Genomic DNA, 23,372 nt, shown 5'->3' with positions numbered 1-23,372 from the left:
ATCCCAATCTACCCCCTCTCCGCAAAATCCTGTGTGATAACCACCACATTTAAAACACTTCTGATCGTCTCCAACAGGCCGTTCCCGATACTCCCCTTCTAGCATACCGACGCCCACCGAATCTCAGGGACCTCATTGTTCGTGCTGAAGTGCCCTTCCTCACTAACCATTCTTCTCCCATACAGCATGGCACCTTCAAATGCACCAGCAACAGGTGCATCATATGTGAAATACACATTCACGAGGGCGACACTTTCACCAGCAACTCTACCAGCCTGTCTCACCAAATCAAGGGCAACATCACATGCACTACCACTAATGTTGTATATCTCATCACTTGCAGAGTTTGTAGGGTACAATACATAGGGGAAACCAAGACCACACTCAAGAAACGATTTTACGGGCACAGATCCACCGTCAACACAGCAAAGCTGGACACTCCAGTTGGCCGCCATTTTAACCTCCCCAACCACTCCATCACTGACATGATGCTACAGTGCATCGAATCTTTAGGTACCCGTCCTGACTCAGTCCGTACTAGCAGAGAGAAGTTCTGGATGAGACGACTTCCCACCACCCAACCTCATGGCCTGAACATCTAAGAGGGGAACGACTGATTATTCTTTCCTATCCACTTTTAATTTATATATACATATAATTTTTCCCCTAAGCTCTTTTGAATAGTTACATTATAGTTTCTTCCTGTACTTTCCTCCCAAATCTCATACAAGCTCAGCTCCAATTTTTCCTTCCTTATTCAGGCAATATAATAATTATTATATATTTTATATTATATAATTTTTTTTCTCCACTCACCTCTTTTACATTTACCAAATTATCATTTTGCTTATTTACATGTATACTATGGTTTCTTCATAATACACCCCCTCTCTCATACAACCTCAGCTTCTATATTTGCTTTTACCTTTTTGGGCAATTTGCTTCCTCTTTTTCACATATACAGACTTTTTTTTTCCTACTATATAGTCTTATGTTTTTTCCCCCTCACACCTAGCGGATTACAATATCAGTTACACCATATGTATATTTATATATTTTTTCATATACATTTCTTTTTTGGATATAATGATATACATATTATTTATAGATACATATTTACACTTACCTTCTCTTAGTTTGTTTAATGCTTTATCATATATACTTACATGTCTTTTGCACATTATCAGTTGTTCCCCATTCTTTTCCTTTTTCCCCACTCTTATGGACCAGTTTATTATGCCTTTCTTTGTAACCTGTTTGACCCACCTCTCACTAATTATCTTGTTATTCATCTCTTCCTCATACCCTCTATCACTGTTTTGTTCCAGATCCTGTTTGATGTTGCCTGCCTCATTATCTTAATCCCTCTTGGCTTGAGGTCTTTCATTGGCCTTACTTACGCTAACTTCCCTTTGTGTCTGCCTACTCCTTTTCTTTCATCCCCTTCACCAACCTGATTGGTCTTCTCTACTCACTAATGCCCCTTTTGTCTCCTTGTTTCTAGTGTTGCTGTAGCTTGTCTGTGGTCTATATTATGGTTGTTCCACTTTATATGTTTGTCATTTTGCCTCCGACGAAGATTCTGCTAGGATCAAAAGCTTAGGCCCCTTTTGACTTTCTAATTTACTCCTTTGGCTCTCTTTTATTAGATAAGCAGTTTTCAGCAGCTTCTTTTTGCCAATATATATATCCGTTAGAAGTACAGTTTGCTTTTACTTTAACAAACATAAAGAAGTAACTTAAACAGAGAGAAGTGACAAGTTTTTAATGTCTTTATGTTAATGGTAGAATGGTTAATGGTATCACAAAATATTGACAATCAATTCTCACAATTATGATGACAATAAAAGTGACGATTTCAATTTTCATCTCCTTTGACTGTAAAAGTAGAAGTGTACTTACCGCAATTAATTTCATCCGAATTATCCTTACAATCAGAAATGGTGTCACAGACAAACGAAATCGATATACATGACTCATCGTTACATTCATATTGGTTTTCATCGCAACCTGGTTATAGACGAATGGAAGAAATATGCGAAATAATAACATTAATATTCAATTCTGAACAGTTGTCCAAGAACTTTATATTTCAGCCATTCGCTGTTACCGTCATCAATATCCTGATTTCATCTCGTTTTTAGGTAGTGTGTAAAATATGACTTTATCCGCCAAACACGTTTTTTAAATATACGAATAAATAATTGTAATTTTCGTGTTTTTTTATCACAACTAATGTGAAATAGATAAAAGAAAATGCATAATTTATTAACTAATCTATTTTGAGTGTCTATTATAATATAGTTTTCATTGAATTTGCATTAGGATCCGACCGCTTTTGGTCATTTATTGTTGCTAGATTACAAGTTCACTCTCATCAAGAGAGCAATTTAAATCAAATCTATGAAAAAAATATATTACATAATTTATTTTCTTAATGTCTATATCTTTTTTGCTCACTCGCCAATGTTTTTACCCTCTATCAATTCTGCATTATTTCACTACTTTGTTTGTGCGGCATCAGCAAATACCTCGGACCACGTAACTGAAACCATCAGAGGTTACATTGTCCATCAGTTTTTCTGCAACCGTTTCAAGATCTTGATATGTTTTTTAATCTGATTTGATAAAATGATTGAAATGACCAAACCAGTCATACCTGCAAAGCAGTCATTTTCGTCGCTGAAGTCTTTGCAATCTTTGGCACCATCACATATAAAGACGTCACGTATGCACTCCCCTGAGCTACAATGGAATAGTCCGGGATCGCATTGTCCAATAGAATCTGAGTATCAGAAAGATGTAATGAACATTTTAAATATTTCTTGAGTGTTTTAGATACCGTAGGGTGGTAGAAAAATGTAGATATTTGGATCTAGAAATGTATCATGTAATTGCTTATGAAAATAAATGGGTATTATAAGACAGAGGGGAAAAAAGAAACATAAACCTCAATAACAATATCAACAGAGAAGTATAAGAAGATGTATATCACAAGGGATATCACATGTTCAGGATAAACTAAAGGGTTGATCGGGTGTCCCATACAAAGTGAAATGGTAAATTTTACACCATTTTCTTCTACGATCAACGAAAATAATGACACGACTAAAACCATTGAATTTGGTGTTTTTATTGAAAAAACCCGTCTTTTTCAAAATGTGCTACTTTTTAAGATGAATTCTGTCCAAATTGCGTTTCATAACTTTATCCGAAAGATGCTTTAACCAATAATGCAAAAATTCAACATTTCTAGTCAAATTTTATACAAACGCACAATTCCTTTTCCGATATGATCTATTATAGACGATAATACAACGTAATTTAGATATTATCGTGCTCAAAACATCAGTTTACCTGGCTTGTAGATATGAACTGTTAAATTCCACTGCGAACCTTTAGAAATGAATACAAACAGAAATGGATGAATTGAATTGAGAAGCAAGTGTTGAGTATGGAGTATGAAGTTAGAAGTGGAATATTATTCAAAGAAAAAAACATAGGAGCTATCATTCCTGCCCCCATGCAGCGCCGCATGCGTTTTATGCATTCAATCTTTTATTTCGATGACTAAGTTTTTTTTTTTTTATTCAGATTGCCAATTTTTAAAAACATACATGGAAATTCGATAAAACAAATAAAAATATGCCTACAGCTATGTGGGATCTTCCTGAAAATATAACTGTGTTTTTCTAATTCATATGAAAAGTATCAATATGGTAACAAATTATCACCGCTTGAGCAATACTTGAAGTTAAGTAATAACTGAAAAGAATAATCTTCTTGTTGTGTTGGTTTGAGTGGCGATTAGTCAAATTTGACTATTGTCGCCATTGACTTTATCAAACAAATATCACTTCTCACAAAACAATGTTATTACCAATATACATAAATATATGAAATATTTTCATCTTGTGCATCCTTTCCAATATGAAAAGGATAATAATTACACAAAGAGTTTGTTATAACTAATACATTGTTATAATCGATACGGCGACATGGTATTTAATTTCATATTGCTTAACCAACAAAAAGCAAAACCTACCTGTAGCTTGGGTTTTGCAAACAAACTGCCTCGTTTCAGGAGAAGCACAGGCAACATCATGCCAAAGATCTGTCGAAAGATCCGTCGATGTGGCTGGATCAAAGACTAGCATTGTACATGCTTCTAACATTCCGCCGTCTGGTTGTTTTTCTCCTTCTCCATTGCTTCATATAGTAAAAATGTCATAAGATTGGGTAATTTGTCTACAAATTGTGTATTTCTTCCACTCAACTCGGCGAAAGACAACACAGAAAGGTGAGGAAACCTTTGTCTTGACTCTTGACTGATTACTAGAGCAAACTATGTCTAACCGCGTGATTAACTTTTGGATCGCATGTTCAGTTTAAGTTCAGTTCAATTCAAGTATTTTTACAAAGTAACATGAAACAATTAAGATGTAATCTGATGATGAAATTGGAGACTAAAATGGAAGTTAAAAATCTTGCTAAACGGTCCCCTAAAATATGAAAAACGTGACAAGATCACGTGCTTGAACATGTTACATCACAATAAAAATACGCTCACAACCACATCCACCCACTCACCCACACCCTCACACATGATACATAAGTACTTAAGTACTTAAATCTAATTAAATCTGTCTTCACTTATCAGAGGCATATCAAACGTATTTTCCATGCATGGTGTTTTAAGCACATTGATACGCTGTATTTTATGTGTGTGTATATTGCGTGGGAGGCAATGTGTGTGTGTGTGGATATATGTATATGTTTGCGTGTAATGAAATATTATCATTATTCATAAAGGTATAAATATGTTTTATTGTTTTTATATATTATTGTGAATCTTTTTAATAAGGACTTGCTGAAAAACAGCCATGTCGGCTGTTTTTTTAACCGTATTGAAACAAATAAGTTATAATAAATGTCAGCATTAAAACTATGTGAAATTTAAACATAATGACATTTACTGCCGAATGAAAAAAAAATCAATTTCTTTGGTAAATAGATATTTATTTGTTTATTGCGTATATGTATAGGTGTGTTGGTGTTTTTGCACTATACCGCGTGTGTGCGTGCATGTGTGTACAATAATGGTCCAAATAATGAAACAGTGCTTATATCTGGTAATTATTTTACTTCATGAGCGTTCAATTTATGATAAGAACTTACTATTGGGGAATATACCAATTAGTATAAGACATGGGTGTTTCATCAGTCCATTTGAATACTCCTCTTTGGTCCCTATGTCCGAGGCCTGTGTCAAAGATTAATACAGAAGAAAGTGTGATTATAAGCAAGACTGTTGGTTAAAATGTGTGTTTATTATTAGTCTATCGTATGGCACAGCATAACTCTTTTCGTACCAATTCAAACCAGTAAGATATCCAATATGTATAATGATACCCTTTTGAGGGCTATTGTTTAGTATAAGCAGAAATGGTTTAGAGAACTAAAAATAACTTGCGAAATCCCTAGGTATTGTGAGATAAAAGTGAGAAACATGGAAACCTTATTCTTGAATTACTACTGGCATGTCTGGGCCCCATAACAATGGTAGTCGCCAAAATGGAAGTTACTGTAATGGTCACTTTTTACGAAACAGAAAACTTGATATAATTCAAGGTCACAACAAAATTGACTAACACGTTCTGTGGAAACGTGGACTGTTAGCCCAGATTGGTATTTTTCAGAAATAATCAAACTTGCCTATGTACGTCTTTGTATCTACAGTCTGCCATTGAGTTGAGATCATATAGTGCAGCATCGTCATCTCATCCTTATCGTGAATACTGATCAAGTGTGCGTCCTCTATGGTTTCACATTCTGCCTCTGCCTCGTTCCATGTTATGACGACAGAGCTGACAAAGAGCTTATAGCAGGATCGCCGGAAGTAGTCCCAACCCGTCTGACAAGTTTCATCTGATATTATAATCGTAAAAAATGAGAACTCAATATCAACCACGTCATGTTAACATTACCTTGTAATTGTCACTGGTACCTAGTAGACGATGTTACGCCGAAATCTAGGCTAGTCTTACACAAGCATGCTTTAGTTTGCCTCGGCTATAATTGGTCCAGATATTGTGTCGGAACGTTTGGTTGAAATGTTTTCTGAAATCCTACAACATGCACAATATAAGTAGAGCAATGTTGTCAGCCATAAATAAATACACACCTGTAACTTTTATTGGACTCTCTCGTCTATGGACGAACACTATTTGATGTGTTAAGGATACACAACTTTTTTTCCAAAGAAAGATTGAAGAACTTGTTAAAAGACTTTTGCTGAAAACACATTGTTTTCCTTTTTTAGGATGACACATCTATTCATAAAGTTTGTAAGTCTTTAACTGTGGTTACATTACATTTGTTTCATTAAGACAATTAACACATAACGTATACCTACATTTCATACCATGAATGCATTTAGTACTTACTGGTAAAATTAGATGCCGAGAACACATCAGGTATCAGATGCCCTGTATCATATTCTGCCAAGAATCCCGCGCCACCTTCAATGCCATCAGAGTGAAAAGAAAGACGCATCCTGTTTAAAGAAGACATGTAGTCGCCCGACGGAGGTGCCTGACTGCAGAAGCGCCCGATGATTGCCGAATTCGATACGTCAGTGACAACCACAAAATCCTCTTGGCACCGCTCATCGAGGGAAGCGACGACGAATTCGATAAAACGGAGGATGATTTGAGACCAAGGCCGAGTACTGATCTCCCAGGAACGGTCGAGGTTTGGAGGGTACAGGTCGAAGTAGTTTGGTGAGAAGAAAAGACCAGTGCTCTCTGTGCATGAGTGGACAGTGTCAGTTTCTTTTCCCTTGCAGCCTGGTTTATCTGCAAGATAAAGAGCATAGGACCAAGGGAGTGAGTTCTGACGACCCTGATCGTCTAAAAAAGAGACCACACCTTTTAATGACTTTCCATATTCAAATTGATGTATGCCATCATTATTATGTCCAAATTATTTTGCCCCAAAAGTAATCTTGAAATAATCCAATAGTTTTCGCTTATAACTAATTTTAAGGGGCATACTGCATCTCGTCTAGACTATAAAACTCTCGCCTATGATCTCTTTGCAAAACTAACTTTAACAATCTGGAGCACTTCAGGGAAGCGTTTCATGAAAGGAATTGTCGGACGTTCCATCCGACAATTCCTGCTTTATCCGACAGTTACCATAGTAAAAGTGCCTCTCAGCCAAACAAAATCTAGGAAAGATGTCAGATCTGACAATTTATCAGACATAAATGTTGATGAAACGCTCCCCAGAACTTAACGACTCTCTGTTTGACAGTTTCACACAGACTTCATTTGTTTTGATGATTCCGCGCCTTTGGAATGTTTATTTTTGACTTATATATGGCAACAATTGATTAGAGTGAAAAAAATATCCGTAGCATTACAAACTTACCTACATACCCAAAAGAAGCAATGACATCTGATGTAGCGGTCAAGAGACCTGATAGAATTTTCAGGTTGAGATGAGACGAGGTGGAAATGTCAACCGGAGGAACCTGGGCGAGGTCAAAGTTTGTCTTTGATTGTGTTTCCGGGTCATGTAATATCAGAACCCCGTCTGAGATTTTATTGATATCTTTCACGTTCTAGAGATACCATAAATAATCACAATTAACTTGTTATTAAAAAAAATCAATTAAAATTTATTTGGTTTGTTGATATACTGTCCATACATGTATTATAGTTTTTCTAAACTTTGCAGCAGTGCCGGAACTGGAAAATCTCGTCTGACAACTAAAACTAAAACAAGTCATAAAAAGTCATTATCAACGTTTCAAAAACCAACAGTCCAAACATTCTTGAAAGGCTGGGGTCGTCAAACTATGTTAGGAGGCAGGGGGCACTCTGGAGTACTCTATCACTTTCATTTGCATCCTGAACAGCGCAACAAGTCCATGATGTGAACTCGTTTATGGATTCATTTTCCCGCCTTATACCAAATGCATGCATGGCATAATTCATTCGATTGGTACTTACGTCAAAGCCATCAAAGATGAAAGAGACATAGGCATCCATTGGTGCGGTGATATTGGCCTGGCACTGTGCGCGAGGAGGAAGTGATATGGAGAGATTTCCAGTGAATTCCTGAGCACTCTTCGAGAGGGAACCCGACGAACAGCTCCCTTTGCCATGATTACCAAGATTACAATACGAGGTGGAACAGTCTGCAAATATTAATCAATTGATACGAAATGTTGTTTCGTGTCCGATTAAAATAGGAATATAGAATAAGAAATAAATTACACGTACGTAAATACAGAATAGGAGGCTTTCACTTCCACGACACACGAAGGATTCAAGAACATAGAAAATATATTGTCAATCGCCCTTCATGACAAAGCACATATATCCCTATAAATCAATCAAGGGGAAAGATTGCAAAGTGAACATGGTAAGTATATCGAGGTAAACTAGGAAACTTCTGGATAGTATTATTTCCATTAATAATGGAACGATAACCAGGATAACTATGTAAGCATTAAATATAATAAAATGAATAAATCACCTGGTACATAGCCATTGATAAATCAAATCTTTCATTCATTAAATCTTATCATACAACCCCTGACAAAAATATTACCCTCCTAATTAGGTGATGAAAAGAACACTTAATTCATTGGTCCGTTTTTATAAAGAGTTACAGCCATTGCAACTTTGCCATAACGACTTCCATATACCGTAGAAAAACCGGTCTTGATTGGCTGCGGACGGGGCTGCGGAGCCCCTTTTACCACAGTAGCTGTACCAATGGGAAAGAATTTCAAGATGTTTTTTTCTATTTCAGAATTAATTTCGAGCAATAAAAATACAAATTGCATTTTTGAAACCGTTATTACTCCTTATGTAACGGGTCCCAGGTAACAAGCTTACCTACGCTAGTACATCCGAGAAGTTCAAATCGAAAGCATATTTCCCCTTCCCATCTCGTTGGGATGATCTTATATTGGTCGGCACTTTCAGTCCATCTTGTCGAGACTTTACAGGCTGAAGAAAAACAGTCCGAAATATCCTAGGGTAAAAAAAAGGTGAGATATTGAGTGGACGTTTTGTTTTAAATGTTAAAAAAATCTAATGAATTGGAGGGAGAAGACATTTCCTTTCTTATTAGGCTTAAGGAACATTAGGGATTACAAATGTAGTATTTTGTAAAATGAATGTTAAAATTTGTGATTAATATCTTTGGAATGTTCGGGGTTTTCATAAGATGGTATTCTGCTGGTATATTTTTCTCTCTTTTTTTTTTTTGGGGGGGGGGGCTTTTGAATGGTCATTTGATAAAAGGAAAATTGTGAAAGGGAAAATAGCAAAAGATCTAAGAGACATTTCGATTACGCATTCTTTTGTTGAGTCTTTCCTTCATTTGATAAAGGAAACTTGTGAAAGGGAAAATAGCAAAAGATCTAAGGGACATTTCGATTACGCATTCTTTTGTTGAGTCTTTCCTTTTGAACAACAGGTCCTTAGCACTACTGAATTATTCATGTTTTAAGCTGATTTCACGTATACAGAACGCTAGATGTTCAAGCTGGATGGTGTCATTTCATTAATTTGATACGGCCATTCTTAAGCTTGAACTTTTAAGAAAAAATATTTTAAGAATGAAGCTTGTAGATTTAGAGAAATTGTATGAAATAGACCTGAAATTCCTTTTGCCTGTTGTATTGTATTATATACCTCGTTCACACTGTCGTGCGAGCCGTTACGAGTGCCACGATTCGCCTTCCATAGCTGATCCTGAGAATTTTTGAACCATTCAATTTTTTCTGCGATCAGTACAATTGCCACCACTGATCTGATACGATCTGATAGGATCACGACGATTAAGATCACCGTTTCAATCGTGGGGCGAGTCGCGAAAGTAGGAACGAGGTATAACAATAAAACTGATTTGAATGAATCACCAGAATCATTGAAAAACAGGTTTTTGGCGATACAATGAACAAAAATAATCTTAAACTTACAAAATCGGCCGAAATTGTGACATTGCCTTGGAAAGCATCAACACTGAATAATATGATTCTAGATCCATTGCACTGTTGGATAATAGCGTTACGGACCAAAACGTCTTCTTGGAAAATCACTTCGATAAAGTTTTCATCGTCCTCGGGTAATTGACCTAGCCATTCATTTGGCGGGTAGTGATTGGATGGTTTCATTCTGACGTCGTCGCTCTGAACTCCTGATTGGTTGAAACGGTATGGGACCCGGATATTGGAGGATGGTAGGTGTCCAGATGACACGCCCAAATCAAAATGGCAGTCTGTAAAGATTTCACAATATTGTTCGCAATTCCATCGTCAATAAACATGGTATATGTCAAATTGTATATAATCATTCATGTTAAACATAAATAGAATCTCATATCTAAAACAAAAATATCGCTGTTGAGAACTTTATTAGAAATGGTTAGATGTGCTTCCATTTTTGCACTTTGAAACATATATTTGAAAGTCAAAGATGTTCTTGTGAAATACTTAATATTTAGCGATTTTTTTTTCTTGATAAACATAATTAAAGAGATGAGTGAAATAGAGTAGTCAGAATTACAGCGAAATGATTATGTAATTGACTCGTGTATGACAGCCTGCAGTTTCTTTACTTGAATCATCGGAACTTTGAAAATAATTATTTTGCCCCAAATATTTATTCTTTTAAAATAAAGCAATTTCTGAAATTTTTCGTTTCTTTATCAGTCTAGTTTTTTTTTATTGAATTCCGAAGCAGTATTTATATCACATTGTACATGCTGTATAATTTGTTTTAAAACTAGTAACGGTGACTCTACTCACTAAGATTTTGAAGTCTGTTATTTTTTTTTTTTTATTTACTTGAACATTACTCTTCTGCATGAAGTAGATTTCTCTTTTTTTGTGAGATTGTATTTTTAATCCACACCAAAGCTCTTCCTTCATGATGGCACATTTAACTTATTTCAAGAACTTTTAATGAAATGCCTATGAAATATGCAATCTAATACATTGCTTGATGACTCAATAAAATGTCCTATGTGCTTCATGAATGTTTGGTTTCTGAACAGATTAACAAAATATTTCATAAGAACACATCAATGAATTGAAAATCATTTTTCAAGTCATTGTGAAGAAAGTGGGTTGGTGTCATTAATCGCAAAAAGCAGTATTGATAATTAAACTTCATTTACCATTCTTGCAACCAAGTACTTCCAAGCGAAGAGAGATCAGTTCTGGGCTCTTTGAGACAGGTTGAATTCTTAAGTATTCACTTAAACGAGGACGATTAAATAGAACCATTGAAATGTCTCTCGGATTCCACTCCTTTTGACGTCTCTGAGGAGTTAATTCAAGATTTTATCATTAATGTACCATTAAAATATTATTAAGCATAATCGGTCGACACAATGGTTATTGATGAATAGGACTATAAATGGAGGAATATTGCACGCACTTTTGCACAATCATTAAAGCCAAAGAATCGTAGTGAAAATTCGAGGACAAATCTGACAGTGGGAGATTTCACGGAAAAGACAGGGATGGTCATATTTCTTTAGAAATATCGAGTAAAGCAGAGTATTACTCCCACTAAGAATACAAAAACAGTTTGACTCTTTATAATTTGCAATACTCAATACCTTACGAAATATTTGTCGGTGTTTTCCCTTACGACATTATGATTGCAAAAGATGAAAGAGAGGTAACTAAAAAATTGAAAAGGAGTTCTTTATAATTTCCAATACTCCATACTTTTAGAAATATTTGTCGGTGTTTTCCCTTACGTCATTGTGATTGCAACTGATGAGAGAGAGGTAACTAAAATATTGAAAAGGAGAAGCTTGCCACCCCCCCCCCCTTCTCCCCGCATGATTTTCTTTATTCTCACAAGCAAACGCACAACATACAATCTAGTTTATAGTCATAGAAAATTATGGAATAAAACGATTAATAACATTGAATAACCATTGCACATCATTTAAACAGTAAAATATAGAAATGAACAATAATCATGATAAAATCTGTATCGGAAACATTGTTAGCTTTTCTGACATGGATTGAAGAGAACTCTGTATTAGCGAAGGGCTGAATGTATAAATGAAAATCCTAGAGAATATTGACGTACGTGGGGCGCGTATATTCCATAATCATATTAACTGACAACGAAGGTCGTATGTTGTTAGCATGAACGCCACATAATGTGTATAATCATTGAAAAGAGGTGTCTTCCCTGTAACTATTGTGGGATTTTAATAAATCAACTCATTTGTTTCTATTTATAAAATAAGCAATTGAATATAGGACAAAGTTATTAATTTGTTTTGGTTGCATCGTTTCCTGAGGTTCAATAAACTTTTTTGTTCAGATATCGATATATTTGTACTGGTGTTTTACTATGGCTGAATATTTCTTTTTCACTTCTTTCGAATCCACCCCCACATTTACTCAGAGAGACCATACCGGGCATTCCGCGTTACGCAATTACAAAAAAGGATAGACAACATGTATGCATTACGCAGAAATGAAGGAAAATTAATTGGAAAAAAAAAAAAATATATATATATATATATATGTATATTACGATTTCGGTTAGGTCATCGAATCCGACAATGAGAGATGAGATCCAAGTTCCCTGGCTCTCCGGTCCACCCTGGATAAGAAGCCCTGTGATGTAGGATGCTTGGCCAAATGTTACCTGCATGCAAGTACGAAACGCAAGAGATAAACAATAGACTTATACACCTGTGTTTTTAAATGATGGTGGATTTTAAAGATGAAGAATACAGATATCGATTAGATGGAAATATTAGCCTTTTTTTGTTTTGATTATGTATTTTAAAATTTTATTAAATAATTTTAATTTGGAAATTAATTTTCGTCTTTCCTGGGGATAGCGATAGGTACTATTTTTAAAGAATCACAATGCATACTATTATGATGACCCCGATTTACTCTGACCTCTTTATCCGGTGAGAACTATATAAGCGACGATTGGAAACGAACTCTTAACCTCGAAATATAGAGTAATATACAATCTCATCTACTTGCTTAATCTTCATTCTTAACTTAAATGTTTCATGAATCATTTAGGTTTTAGACAAAGGTGCATACCTGGAGTATCGAATCGCTTTTATCAGGGTCAGGTATCCAAGATGTCAGTCCATGTAACCTAGCTTGGCTAGGACCATGTTGGTTGTCTTTCTGAGATGACGCAGTTAGACTAGAATCATCAATCCAACCACCTTCAAGACCCATGGGTATCAGACAATGTCCTGTTTTAACATGATTAAGGCAATATGTTTGCGAATGCTGACGAGATTTGGTTTCATCAAAGTGATTTTAAAAGAAATTCAATTAAAGAATCGATAAGAGCGTGCCATAATGTACGGTATGTACGAGGACCAGACGGTGCAACACTTCTTGGTCTGCCCTCTCCTCCCAGAGCAATGCAATATTTCCAACCCCAAAGCTAGATCTTGTACCCTCCACTGCATGGGCAGGACTTAGGTAGTGACCCGAAAGAAGAAGAAGAAAAAAAAAAGAGGAAGAAAAAGAAAAAGAAGAAAAAAAAAAGGAGAAGAAAAAAGAAAAGAAGAAGAAGAGGAAGAAGAAAAAGAAGAATAACAAAAAGAAGAAGAAGAAAAATGATATTTAGTAAATTTTCCGTAACATAAAAAAAACGCATTCGGGCTCAAGCAGGACAACAGAATGGAAAACATTTTCACCCAAACACTTTTACCTCCTAACTTCATTTCATGTCCTACCAAAACCTGATTTGAGCATTCTGATTTCTATGTTCTTTTGCCTTTAATTCCGCCAAATCTCATGCAACAGGCGCCTGACAGAAAATTAGAAGTGTCTATATAAGGTAGATTAAAAATTTAATTTTCAAAATTCTTTATTATTTTGCTGATGACGCCGTACTCACCATCTCCCAGGGCGGTTCGCAGCTCAAGCTTAAATCCATCTGCGATTCCATTCCCATCAGTGGTAAACCGAATCCATGCTCTCTCAGACCAGACCGTGAAATCGGACGGTACGGCACGACCGTTGATCGCCTGGACGACACTGTCTGTGTCGTTGGGAAATGCCCCATTACCTACGACGAGGATGTCGCCCTCGTCGACGAGGTCGAACTCGATGAAACGGAGAAGAACGCCAAAACCCGAAGGAACCGTTATATGCCAGAGGATGAAGGCGTTGTTCTCATACGGCATGGGGTAGTTTGGAGAGGTCAACGTGTAGACGTCGGGCTCTTCCAAAATAATTGGTTCTTTATTTATTTTTTTTTGAAAAGGGGAAAAAAGAGAAAAATGTATATTCTAATTTTATGGACAATTCTTTTTCCACAGTTGAATTGAAAATAGTTTGAATTAACCAGTCCAACCAATTTGGGGCAGTATTTTACCCAATGCGGGAAGCATATTGCCCAGTAAGGTTAAAATAAGCAGCAATTACTTAAGAATGTGCAAAATTTTCATCACACTGGATTAATAAAAATACCCAAAATAAATGCCTAATGTTGGTTGGACACATAATCACCCTCATGGAGCATTTTTACCCAATGTTTTTAGAGTGTATTATCTATAAATTTTAATCATATTTTCCCCCTTATTTTTATACGTGTTTATACATGGGTTTTAACTTTTATCTATACATGTACTTATTCCTAAAATAATAATAATAATAATATTTGAAATTTATATAGCGCATAATAGTCAGAAGACTCTCTATGCGCTTTACAAAATATATTCAATAACTAATACATTAAATCTTATCTGAATTATACAATAAACCTAAACCTTAATCCTAAAATACTACTAAACGCATTATGCTTAATATTCTCGCTTAAATCATACTTGAACTTGTACATGTACTTATATTTATATTCGTATCTATATTTATACTTACTTTTATATAAAGTCATCATAGCCTTATTGAACCGTGACTTAGACTTGTACTTAAACTTTGGGTTCATGTGTGTAGTACTTACTTGTTATAGCTGTCAGTTCCATCTTAAACCCTCGTCCCGAATCACTTGGATCGGTTCCGAAGGTCACATACATGGCATTGATGGTACTCGTAAAGACTGGAAGAGTACCTGATGAAGTTCGACCACTCCATCCTCCTAAACCGGTACCACCTTCAGAAACAAAGAGGTGACATCTAGCGAGATAAGTATTGTCTTTACATGATTGAAACCGTGACCTTGAAAAGAGGGGATACTATTACTTTTGCTTATTATTCGTTAGCATCAACGAGCACAAGTACCCAACGTACATACACACACAAACACTAATGTAAAATGGCAGGGATCTATGGTAAATGTATTAAAGGTAGTATATCATATGCATGTTTACGTGTGTGCATTTTAATGAGTTGAAATTGGATATGTACGTGTACTAAGGAATGTATAAATACATATATTTAATTAGCATCCGGAAGCACGGCAACACACACACACATAACCACCCCACACTTACAGACACACAAATACTTTTTTTTTTTAAATGAGAGGATTTGTGTTAGATGTAGAAGTAGTATGGTGTACAAGGGCTCACATGCTAACGGATAGGTTCCAGGGGATTTATGAATGTTTAGTTATTAACATCAAAGAGATTGAAGGTACAAACGCACACACACACACACACACACATCCCACCCGCTGCTCACAAACATTATTGGAAAATGACATGGATCTTTAATAGAAGTAGTATGGTATATAAATGCACGTTTGTGCGAGATATGTGGATTGAGAACGGATGTGCACTAATAGATGTATAAAAACCATATTATTCATTATAATAAAAAAGGTTTTTAATGCACATACACAAACATCCTCTATATATATATCTCTCTCTCACACATACACACACATCCTCCCCCACACAAAAGCATCCCTTTCACACACTTGAAAAGGTTCTTAAAACACACACACACACTCAAAATCTTTACACGCACACACACCCTAGCACACACCCGCACACCTCCTCTATGATAAATTGATATGGATCTTCGGTAGATGTAGAAGTATTATGGTATACAAAGGGGTGCATAAACAATCATGTAGCAAAGGATATAATATACATCCCATATATTTCATTAGCATCCAGAGGTATTCAAATCACACACACGCGCTTGCAGAAACGCACAACCTATGAATACACCCCTATGTACACCCCACACAAACTTACATACACCCGTACACACATACACCCACATACTCACTCATCCATGCAAGTGCCATCAGACATATATAGTAAACAAATATATCAGGCTTTGAGAAAGTATAGTGGAATTATTTATCCGAGGTTGGTCTGGCAATTACTATTTTTCCCGAGGGGCGAAGCCCCGAGGGAAATTTCGTAGTTTTGCCAGTCCAACCGAGGATTAATAATTCCCACTATGCTTTCGAATTAAACGCCTGATATATTTGTTTAATATCATACTTTTAATAATTTATAACCAAAATCTATGCGCTTAGCTTGCAAAGTCCGGTTACTTGCCTTGAATTACCTACTTTTCTCCGAGCCACCGCGCTCAGCGGAACGCAGATGAGTGCCTGCGCCGACGCATCTCGGGACTTGCCCGGGAGAGAGAGCTCGCTGGCCGGTGCGCCCGAGAGTTTAGCTAAATATCCCGTTTTCTGAAATAGTGACGTCAGAATATTGGTATAGCGAAAAATATATCGAGGTCTGACGTCACGCAACATCATAGTTGAAATATATTCGGTCACATGATGCTACTTGAACCAATCACTATACAAGATTCAATCTATGTAGGATATAATAAATTCTATAGGGTGCCAGACCACTCCTTACTAATTAAAGTGAGCATTTGAAATTCGGTGGGAAAGACAGGAAGGAAAAGTAACTTAACGTGATTGGTCTGATAAAAGGTTTGTACTTCAATTCTTTTTAATTAGACCTCAATCTGTGATCTATTCTTTAAATCTATGTTAAACACGCGATCCATTACAATAAAACTATTTATTCATCTTTCTGATCCCTAATGAATAAAAAGGGTGCAACGCTCGGTGCTCCCCATCAATATATTTGGTTATAATCTGTAATTTTTTTTAGTATTATTATTTTGTTTGTTTGTTGCAGATGATAAATGAAAAAAAATAATGCTATCATATCAATATGGCCTTACACTTTGGTATGTCAGTAATTTATTGATTCTGTACCAATGTTAAAAAAAGCTAAATATGTTCCCAGGCAACGTGCTATCAAATAGTGATTAAAAAACATCTTTTGCTAATAAATTGTATTACATCCATGTATGATCAAGTCAAAGCATTTTACATTATTGGTATCAGATTCGGTATCAAAGGGCATCTCCATCCCGTGGCGCCTAGATATTCAGGCTTTTCTCTGATGGTTTTATACCTATCAAAAGCGTTATAATGTGGAGTAGTAAAGTGAATGTTTATTACATGATGCTAGTATATTCAATTAAAAAAGACACAAGATATATCATGTTTTAAAGTAATATGTGAAAAGGAATATTAAATGAGATAAAAGACACTTAAATTTATCCTCAACAATGATTTTAAAAAATGGAACATATAAGTATATTATGTAGATCGACAATTATTATAAACATATACCTTCATTAAAGTAATATCAATCTGCCACACCATACACTCTCATGAATCGCTTGAATTTTTTTAATTGGCATTTCTACCTGAATCTAACGTTCATTATTTATTTTTTTTTATTATCAATCACAAGAGACCCCTTCCGCAATTCTCTTAATGGGTTAATTGGGTGGTTGATTTACTGATTCCATTCGCCGGGTATGACAGGACAAGGAAAAATATAAGATAACACGTTATTATTATAATCATTATTATTATCATCAATATCATTATTATGTTAATTGTGCTCTTTCCTCGTGTATTAATGGAGAAGAAAGTACATATCATTTCAGTTAATATTCCCTACAGGTCTGACAGGTATTAGATATTAAGGTATCTGATGAGCTAACAATTCAACATGTACACCTACTGCTCTAGAGATTTATGTCACAATTGCCTCTTCGTAGTTGAACCACAGAATTTACACCCGAGTTCAGAATACGGGCCTATGTTATTGCCATTACCTTGATAGTAAAAAAGACCAATTCCCACTGAAAGGCCATCGTTGTCATAAGGCATATCACAATCCAGAAAGCGGTTGCGGATGACGTAGCCCTTTGGAGCTGCAACGTGCCAGACTTGTTGATAGTTGTTAGGGTACGAATGAGGGTAATGCGAGGAGGTGAGGATCACCGATTCTTCGGCCGGTACGAAGAGGGGAGCAATGTTCTCTGAAATAGCAATAATACGAATCCTGCATTAATATATACGTTTAATCAACATTTTTATGAAACATACGAGAATAGAAACAATAACCGTAAACTCTTCAAAACCCACTTAAGGCAAAGGTTTTAACCAAGCTATTCATTTCTTGTAGATTGGTCATCCATAATTAATTAATGTTGTTGACGTTTAAGGTTAGAATTAACCTATTTCCACAGTTTCAGATTTATATGTTAATATTATGTCCGTGAGGCGTAGCAAAAGCCTTTACAGGTCGTTATTATATAAAAATGTCATTACTACTAGTACTACTACTACTGCTACTACTATTAGTAGCAGTTTTAGTAGTAGTAGTAGTAGTAGTAGTAGTAGTAGTAGTAGTAGTAGTAGTATATTCATGGTTTATTTATTTCAGTAACAACAATACACATGCGACAGCCAATGGCTGAAAAACAAGTGTTTACAAAGTTTCATAAAATCATAATTGATATATGTATGATATTATATATATATTCATAGATAATTTATAATAGTTCACATAAATACATGTATTAGAGCTGGTAAAATTTAAGAAAAATCGTTGATATGAGTCATAATTTGAAACTGAATAACGGAAGGTAATTACAGTAATTATCTTTGAATTGAATAATGTATTCTAAATATAACCTAGTAGTATAGTTGTATATTAGTAGTAGTAATAGTAGTAGTAGTAGTAGTAGAAGTAGTAATGTTCTGTCCATTTCCATTTGAATTGAAAAATATATATATTACCAGGTTTAGGAATAGCCGTGACCTCAGCCAAAATACTACCGTTCACCGCATCGGTATAACTAGCAACTATAATAGTCATTCGGTGGGAATCTGATATCATGTCCAGGGGCTCTTCGTGGCCGCTTATTGAGAACCTGAAGGCCTCCAGATCGAAGAAATTCAAGCCGATTTCAACCACAAAGTACTGCAGCCCCACGTGGAAGTTCATGTCAATGAATCGAATTCTGAAGACGGAGTCCTTGGGTCCCTCGAAGGTCCAGTTGGCTGATAAGAAAAATCTCCAGGTGGATGTGTAAACAATGGGAGGATGAAAGAGCATCGGTTCGTCCAGTGATAATCGATAATTAGCTATAAAAAGAAAACACAGTTTGTCATGATTGGAAAATATCGAAGTACCATTATGATACCGTCTGACTAGACATTAATTTTGAAAGTCCGTGAGCAAGGCAATTAATCGACATTGCTCTTATATCCTGCATTCAAATAAATGTAAATGCTATATGCATTTTATTCCATTGCACTTTGCAATTTTGAATAACTAAGCACAGTTACTAAACAGAACAAAAATGGGAAATGAATACATGTACCAGGCATTCAAAACATGTGCGATCACTGCGTTCATACATTGTATACGATAAAAATTTCGCCCAGCAGGCATGCGCACGCCTGCGCTTTATCCAATCAGAGGCCTAGAATATCAACATATCATTATACATAGGAAATTATACACAATATAAACAAAGACAACTAATTACGTGTGACGAATGATATCTGCATGGTGTATCCCGAGAGAACATTGGTGTAGTCACTGACAAACAATATCCAGAGCCATCTTGTTTCAGACTCATGGTAAGCTGTTATGTGTCGTTTATCTCCGGTCAGCGTCTCCCGGATCGTATCCCGTCGACCTACCTCCTTCCCCTCGCCAATGTATAGGATGTCGAACCTTCATAATTTTAATCGAAAAGCAATATTATTACAGAATGCTGAATAGATATTTAAATTCAAAGACGTTTGTGCCATTAACTGATTATATTTTAGAACAACAAAAAGCATTCATACGAGGCGAAAAGAAGTTGCTTTGGGATTATGAATTAAGAGTATAAAACATAAATAGGCGCAATTCTTATATTCATTTACATTAATTAACATTAATATCACCTCAAGTTATTGACGTTTGGTGACTTGAGGTCATGTTTCAGGTGTGTGCCATTACTTAACATTCCGAAGTCACCAAATAACACCTAACAGTACACTAAAATCAAATATTGTATATATCAAATTGTAGTTAGAAGGTCAAATAGTCCTGTCATTGACTATCATATTAATATAGGCCTATAGGCTAACTATGAACCCAATGGATAAACGGTATGGTTTAGACACAACTAAAGAAATCAGATACAAGTCTCATATGCGAGCTTTGATTGATCAGAAATCAAATTGTGATTGAATTTCGGAGTTGTATTTAATTGCAACTCTTTCGTCAACTAGTCATGATTAGTTCCTTAAGATCAATGTACACTCTCCCATTTGTGACTCCGTAATTTTGAGTATTCTAAGAATAATAACTATCTGTAAGAAGGGAAAGCGGAATATAAGTAATTAACTTTGAATTGGTTGATATTTGTGTACGATGTAGGTTTCGACACAATCGCTGATTTCAGCAATGCCGAAATAAAATTTAAAGAACATCACAATGTCCAGTTACATGGGTATTGAAAGTTCCAAATACTGAATGTTGGGACGTCGTGGTCTAGTGGTTATGACTCTCGTCTTTTCGTCTGAGGGACGTGGGTTCGATTCCCAGCCATGGAGTGATTTCCTTCAGCAAGACATTATGCTGCACTCAGCCTAGGTGATGTGAATGAGTACCCGCGGTAGGAAGGAATTCCTCGAATACTTGAGCGCCTATACATGTATAGGCAACGCAGCTAAAGTCTGGGTAATAATAGCAGCACTTTGTATCCTCAGACAAAGGCGCTTTATGAATCCGACTTTTATTATTATGATTAAATAAATTTTATCTCATCTATTCCTATTCCTGTAATATATAAAATACTTACCCCCTTTGAGTATCAAGTGTCAACACACGGACGAGAATGTAATAATCTTCTGGCGCTTCGATGACATAGGAAACCAGAGTATTGGGTAAATAATTGTCTGGGTAGTTGGGTGATTGTAAAAACAAACGTCCATCTGTTTGATTCCGTATTTCTTCGGGAAGAAAATCTACCATCTCCACTAGAAGAGATGAAAATGGAGAAAAGGTCATGTTTCAGTTCCAATTGGTTAAAACATTGTCGAGTGTATAGTAAAGGAGAAATAGAAATGGGAAATAGATAAAAGGTCAAGTCTATCCCAACAAAAAGGTAAGTTGAATAAAGTTGTACACTTCTCAGATTAATGGGTGACACTATGTTCCATCACGTGATTTACCTACTCTTCACCAATCAAAGGAAGATTCCTAATATTCTGAATAAATTATAAATGATATTTTCTAGCTATATAAGCTATTCCTTACAGCTCAGAACCGTTGATTAAATCTCCCAACCTCCGTTTCATCCGACCCACTACACATTCATATCAATGAAAGTCTTTGTTAGGATTTATAAAGGTGAATTATAGTATTAAAACATAACATTATGAAAAGCCACGAAAGTGGAATGCAATATTCACCAAACGCAGTTGGTCAGGACGGCAAACAAAATAAGATATTCATTCGAATAAAGTGTGACTTAAGAATGGTCAGAACATGCTGAGGGAAAAGATAAGATGAAGAATGGGTCAGTTAGAAAGCCCCCGCACATTATCCAAATGAAAAAAAAAGTCAGTGTGTTTCATGAAATCTCGGAAGCCATTGAAGAATGATATGACAATGATGAATGTGTACTTTCTAGCGGATTCGCAGGCATAGGTGTGATGAATTTCTATGGTAACTTAAAAAAATCGGACAGGTTGGAATAATTTCTCCTTGACGTCCTGCCCGCTGATCAAACTACCGTTGTGTTTCGTTCATCGTACATAATTTTCATGATCGTTCTTCTTGGAAATGGAAGTCAATCGAAAGCACAATGATTTTACACGATTTTGAAGGTTATTCAGCCGATCCAGGTTTGTAAACCCTAATTATAATTTCTCAGTTGTTTCAGTCGCAATCTACCGGAACATGCATTTCACGAGTGCTGAAACAGCAAAATTATAATTTTATAAAGCAATTGTTTTTTATGGTTAGAATAGAAGGTTAATTTTTAGACCAAAAGCTTTAGTCTATAAAATTGTTAGTTCCGCTGAACTATGTCGGCTAGGGCCTACACAGGGAAAGTAAGAAATTGTTAAATAAATCTGCCAAAAAAAAGACAGTTATTCCTGTATAGTTAATGTTATATTTTTTTCAAAATACCTTTGCCAGTAACTTCAATTGAGAATCCGGAAAAACCGAAAGCGGAATCGGATACAAATTCCACCCATGCTGTCCGATGCCGGGTATTGATATCCGACGGAAGTGAAACCCCAGAGACTGTGATCAACCGAGTCTCTTCGAGTCCTGAAACATTTCCGAAACCGATCTTGATGTAGTCGTAGGCTGGTTCCAGGTCAAAATGGCTGAAAAACAAGACTACGCTTTGGCCCTCTGCAACGCTGATCATCCATGTTAGACGGATGTTTGTGGTATAGTTGTCTGGGTAGTCTGGGGATGTGATGTTCACAGACCCGTTGACTGGCACATCGATGTCCACGATTCTTTTACCTGAGACAAACGTAAAGACATTAAAATGGCATGAGCTGTGCATTGATTGTTTTATCTGTATTGAAATATTTGTAGGTAACAGATTTGCCTGTTGCAGCAGTCGTAGCCAAGTAAAGGTAAATAATGAAGAAATTTACAAAATAATGTGTGTCTTGGTCTGTAGTACGTATATGTACGTACGTACTTCAGTCAATGGCCCCTATTCAGAACTCCCGTGCATACATAGAAATCAATTGCATGTACATACAATTACACGATCTCAAAATAAAACAAATTAATGTGAATCTACAAGTAAAACACAAAAAGGGGAAAATCATTATACATTTATAGCTTTATTAAATTGTCCCCCAAGAACATCAATTATGTAGTTCACTTTTTCTGACATTTATTAGATGAGATGCCGATTTAGTTTCGGCTTTCAACCAATAATTGGCTAGGGAATACACTAATTGAAATGTGTCTATTTACTGATCTTTCCTATTATGCAATTCGCAGAACTTTGAAAATATGAAGATATATGAAATTGATCGTCGAAAGAC

At 35.8% G+C, this 23,372-nt stretch overlaps 2 protein-coding genes and 1 long non-coding RNA gene across 3 annotated transcripts in view; all 3 read right to left on the bottom strand.

Annotated features, from left to right (window-relative positions):
- The window catches only part of LOC135157100 (uncharacterized), a 32,286-nt gene extending 23,241 nt beyond the window's left edge, over positions 1-9,045 (bottom strand). Inside the window, exons 1-10 of the mRNA XM_064111609.1 lie at positions 8,913-9,045; positions 8,019-8,206; positions 7,435-7,627; positions 6,447-6,857; positions 5,716-5,928; positions 5,179-5,263; positions 4,046-4,209; positions 3,358-3,396; positions 2,660-2,785; positions 1,903-2,010 (exon numbers count right to left, since the gene is read on the bottom strand). Of these exons, the coding sequence (XP_063967679.1) occupies positions 1,903-2,010; positions 2,660-2,785; positions 3,358-3,396; positions 4,046-4,209; positions 5,179-5,263; positions 5,716-5,928; positions 6,447-6,857; positions 7,435-7,627; positions 8,019-8,057 (1,378 nt within the window). The 5' untranslated portion in view covers positions 8,058-8,206; positions 8,913-9,045. The remainder of the gene's footprint in view (positions 1-1,902; positions 2,011-2,659; positions 2,786-3,357; positions 3,397-4,045; positions 4,210-5,178; positions 5,264-5,715; positions 5,929-6,446; positions 6,858-7,434; positions 7,628-8,018; positions 8,207-8,912) is intronic.
- A 972-nt stretch (positions 9,046-10,017) lies between these two features.
- Positions 10,018-12,675, bottom strand: LOC135157020 (uncharacterized). The gene is made up of 3 exons (XR_010296101.1): positions 12,591-12,675; positions 11,203-11,347; positions 10,018-10,302 (listed from the first exon to the last, which is right to left on the bottom strand). It is a non-coding gene; the product is annotated as an uncharacterized LOC135157020 (long non-coding RNA).
- Positions 12,676-21,820: 9,145 nt separating this feature from the next.
- Positions 21,821-22,876, bottom strand: LOC135157099 (tolloid-like protein 2). Its single transcript, XM_064111608.1, has 2 exons — positions 22,486-22,876; positions 21,821-21,840 (listed from the first exon to the last, which is right to left on the bottom strand). The coding sequence occupies exons 1-2, from the start codon at positions 22,874-22,876 to the stop codon at positions 21,821-21,823; spliced, it is 411 nt and encodes a 136-aa protein (XP_063967678.1).
- Between the last annotated feature and the right edge of the window lie 496 nt (positions 22,877-23,372).

The sequence above is a fragment of the Lytechinus pictus genome, chromosome 16 (assembly GCF_037042905.1).
Source record: "Lytechinus pictus isolate F3 Inbred chromosome 16, Lp3.0, whole genome shotgun sequence".
NCBI lineage: Eukaryota > Metazoa > Echinodermata > Echinoidea > Temnopleuroida > Toxopneustidae > Lytechinus > Lytechinus pictus.
The sequence above is the reverse complement of the archived record's forward strand: the minus strand, read 5'-3'. Positions and strand labels throughout refer to the sequence as shown.

What these genes read in the sequence shown, in the direction of transcription:
- LOC135157099 (XM_064111608.1), bottom strand. Translation starts at nt 22,876, where the DNA reads ATGCACAGCTCATGCCATTTTAATGTCTTTACGTTTGTCTCAGGTAAA. An exon ending in AATTGAAGTTACTGGCAAAG is followed by an intron (nt 21,841 to 22,485) that starts GTATTTTGAAAA and finishes CTTTTCCCTCAG; the next exon opens with CATGTTCTGACCATTCTTAA.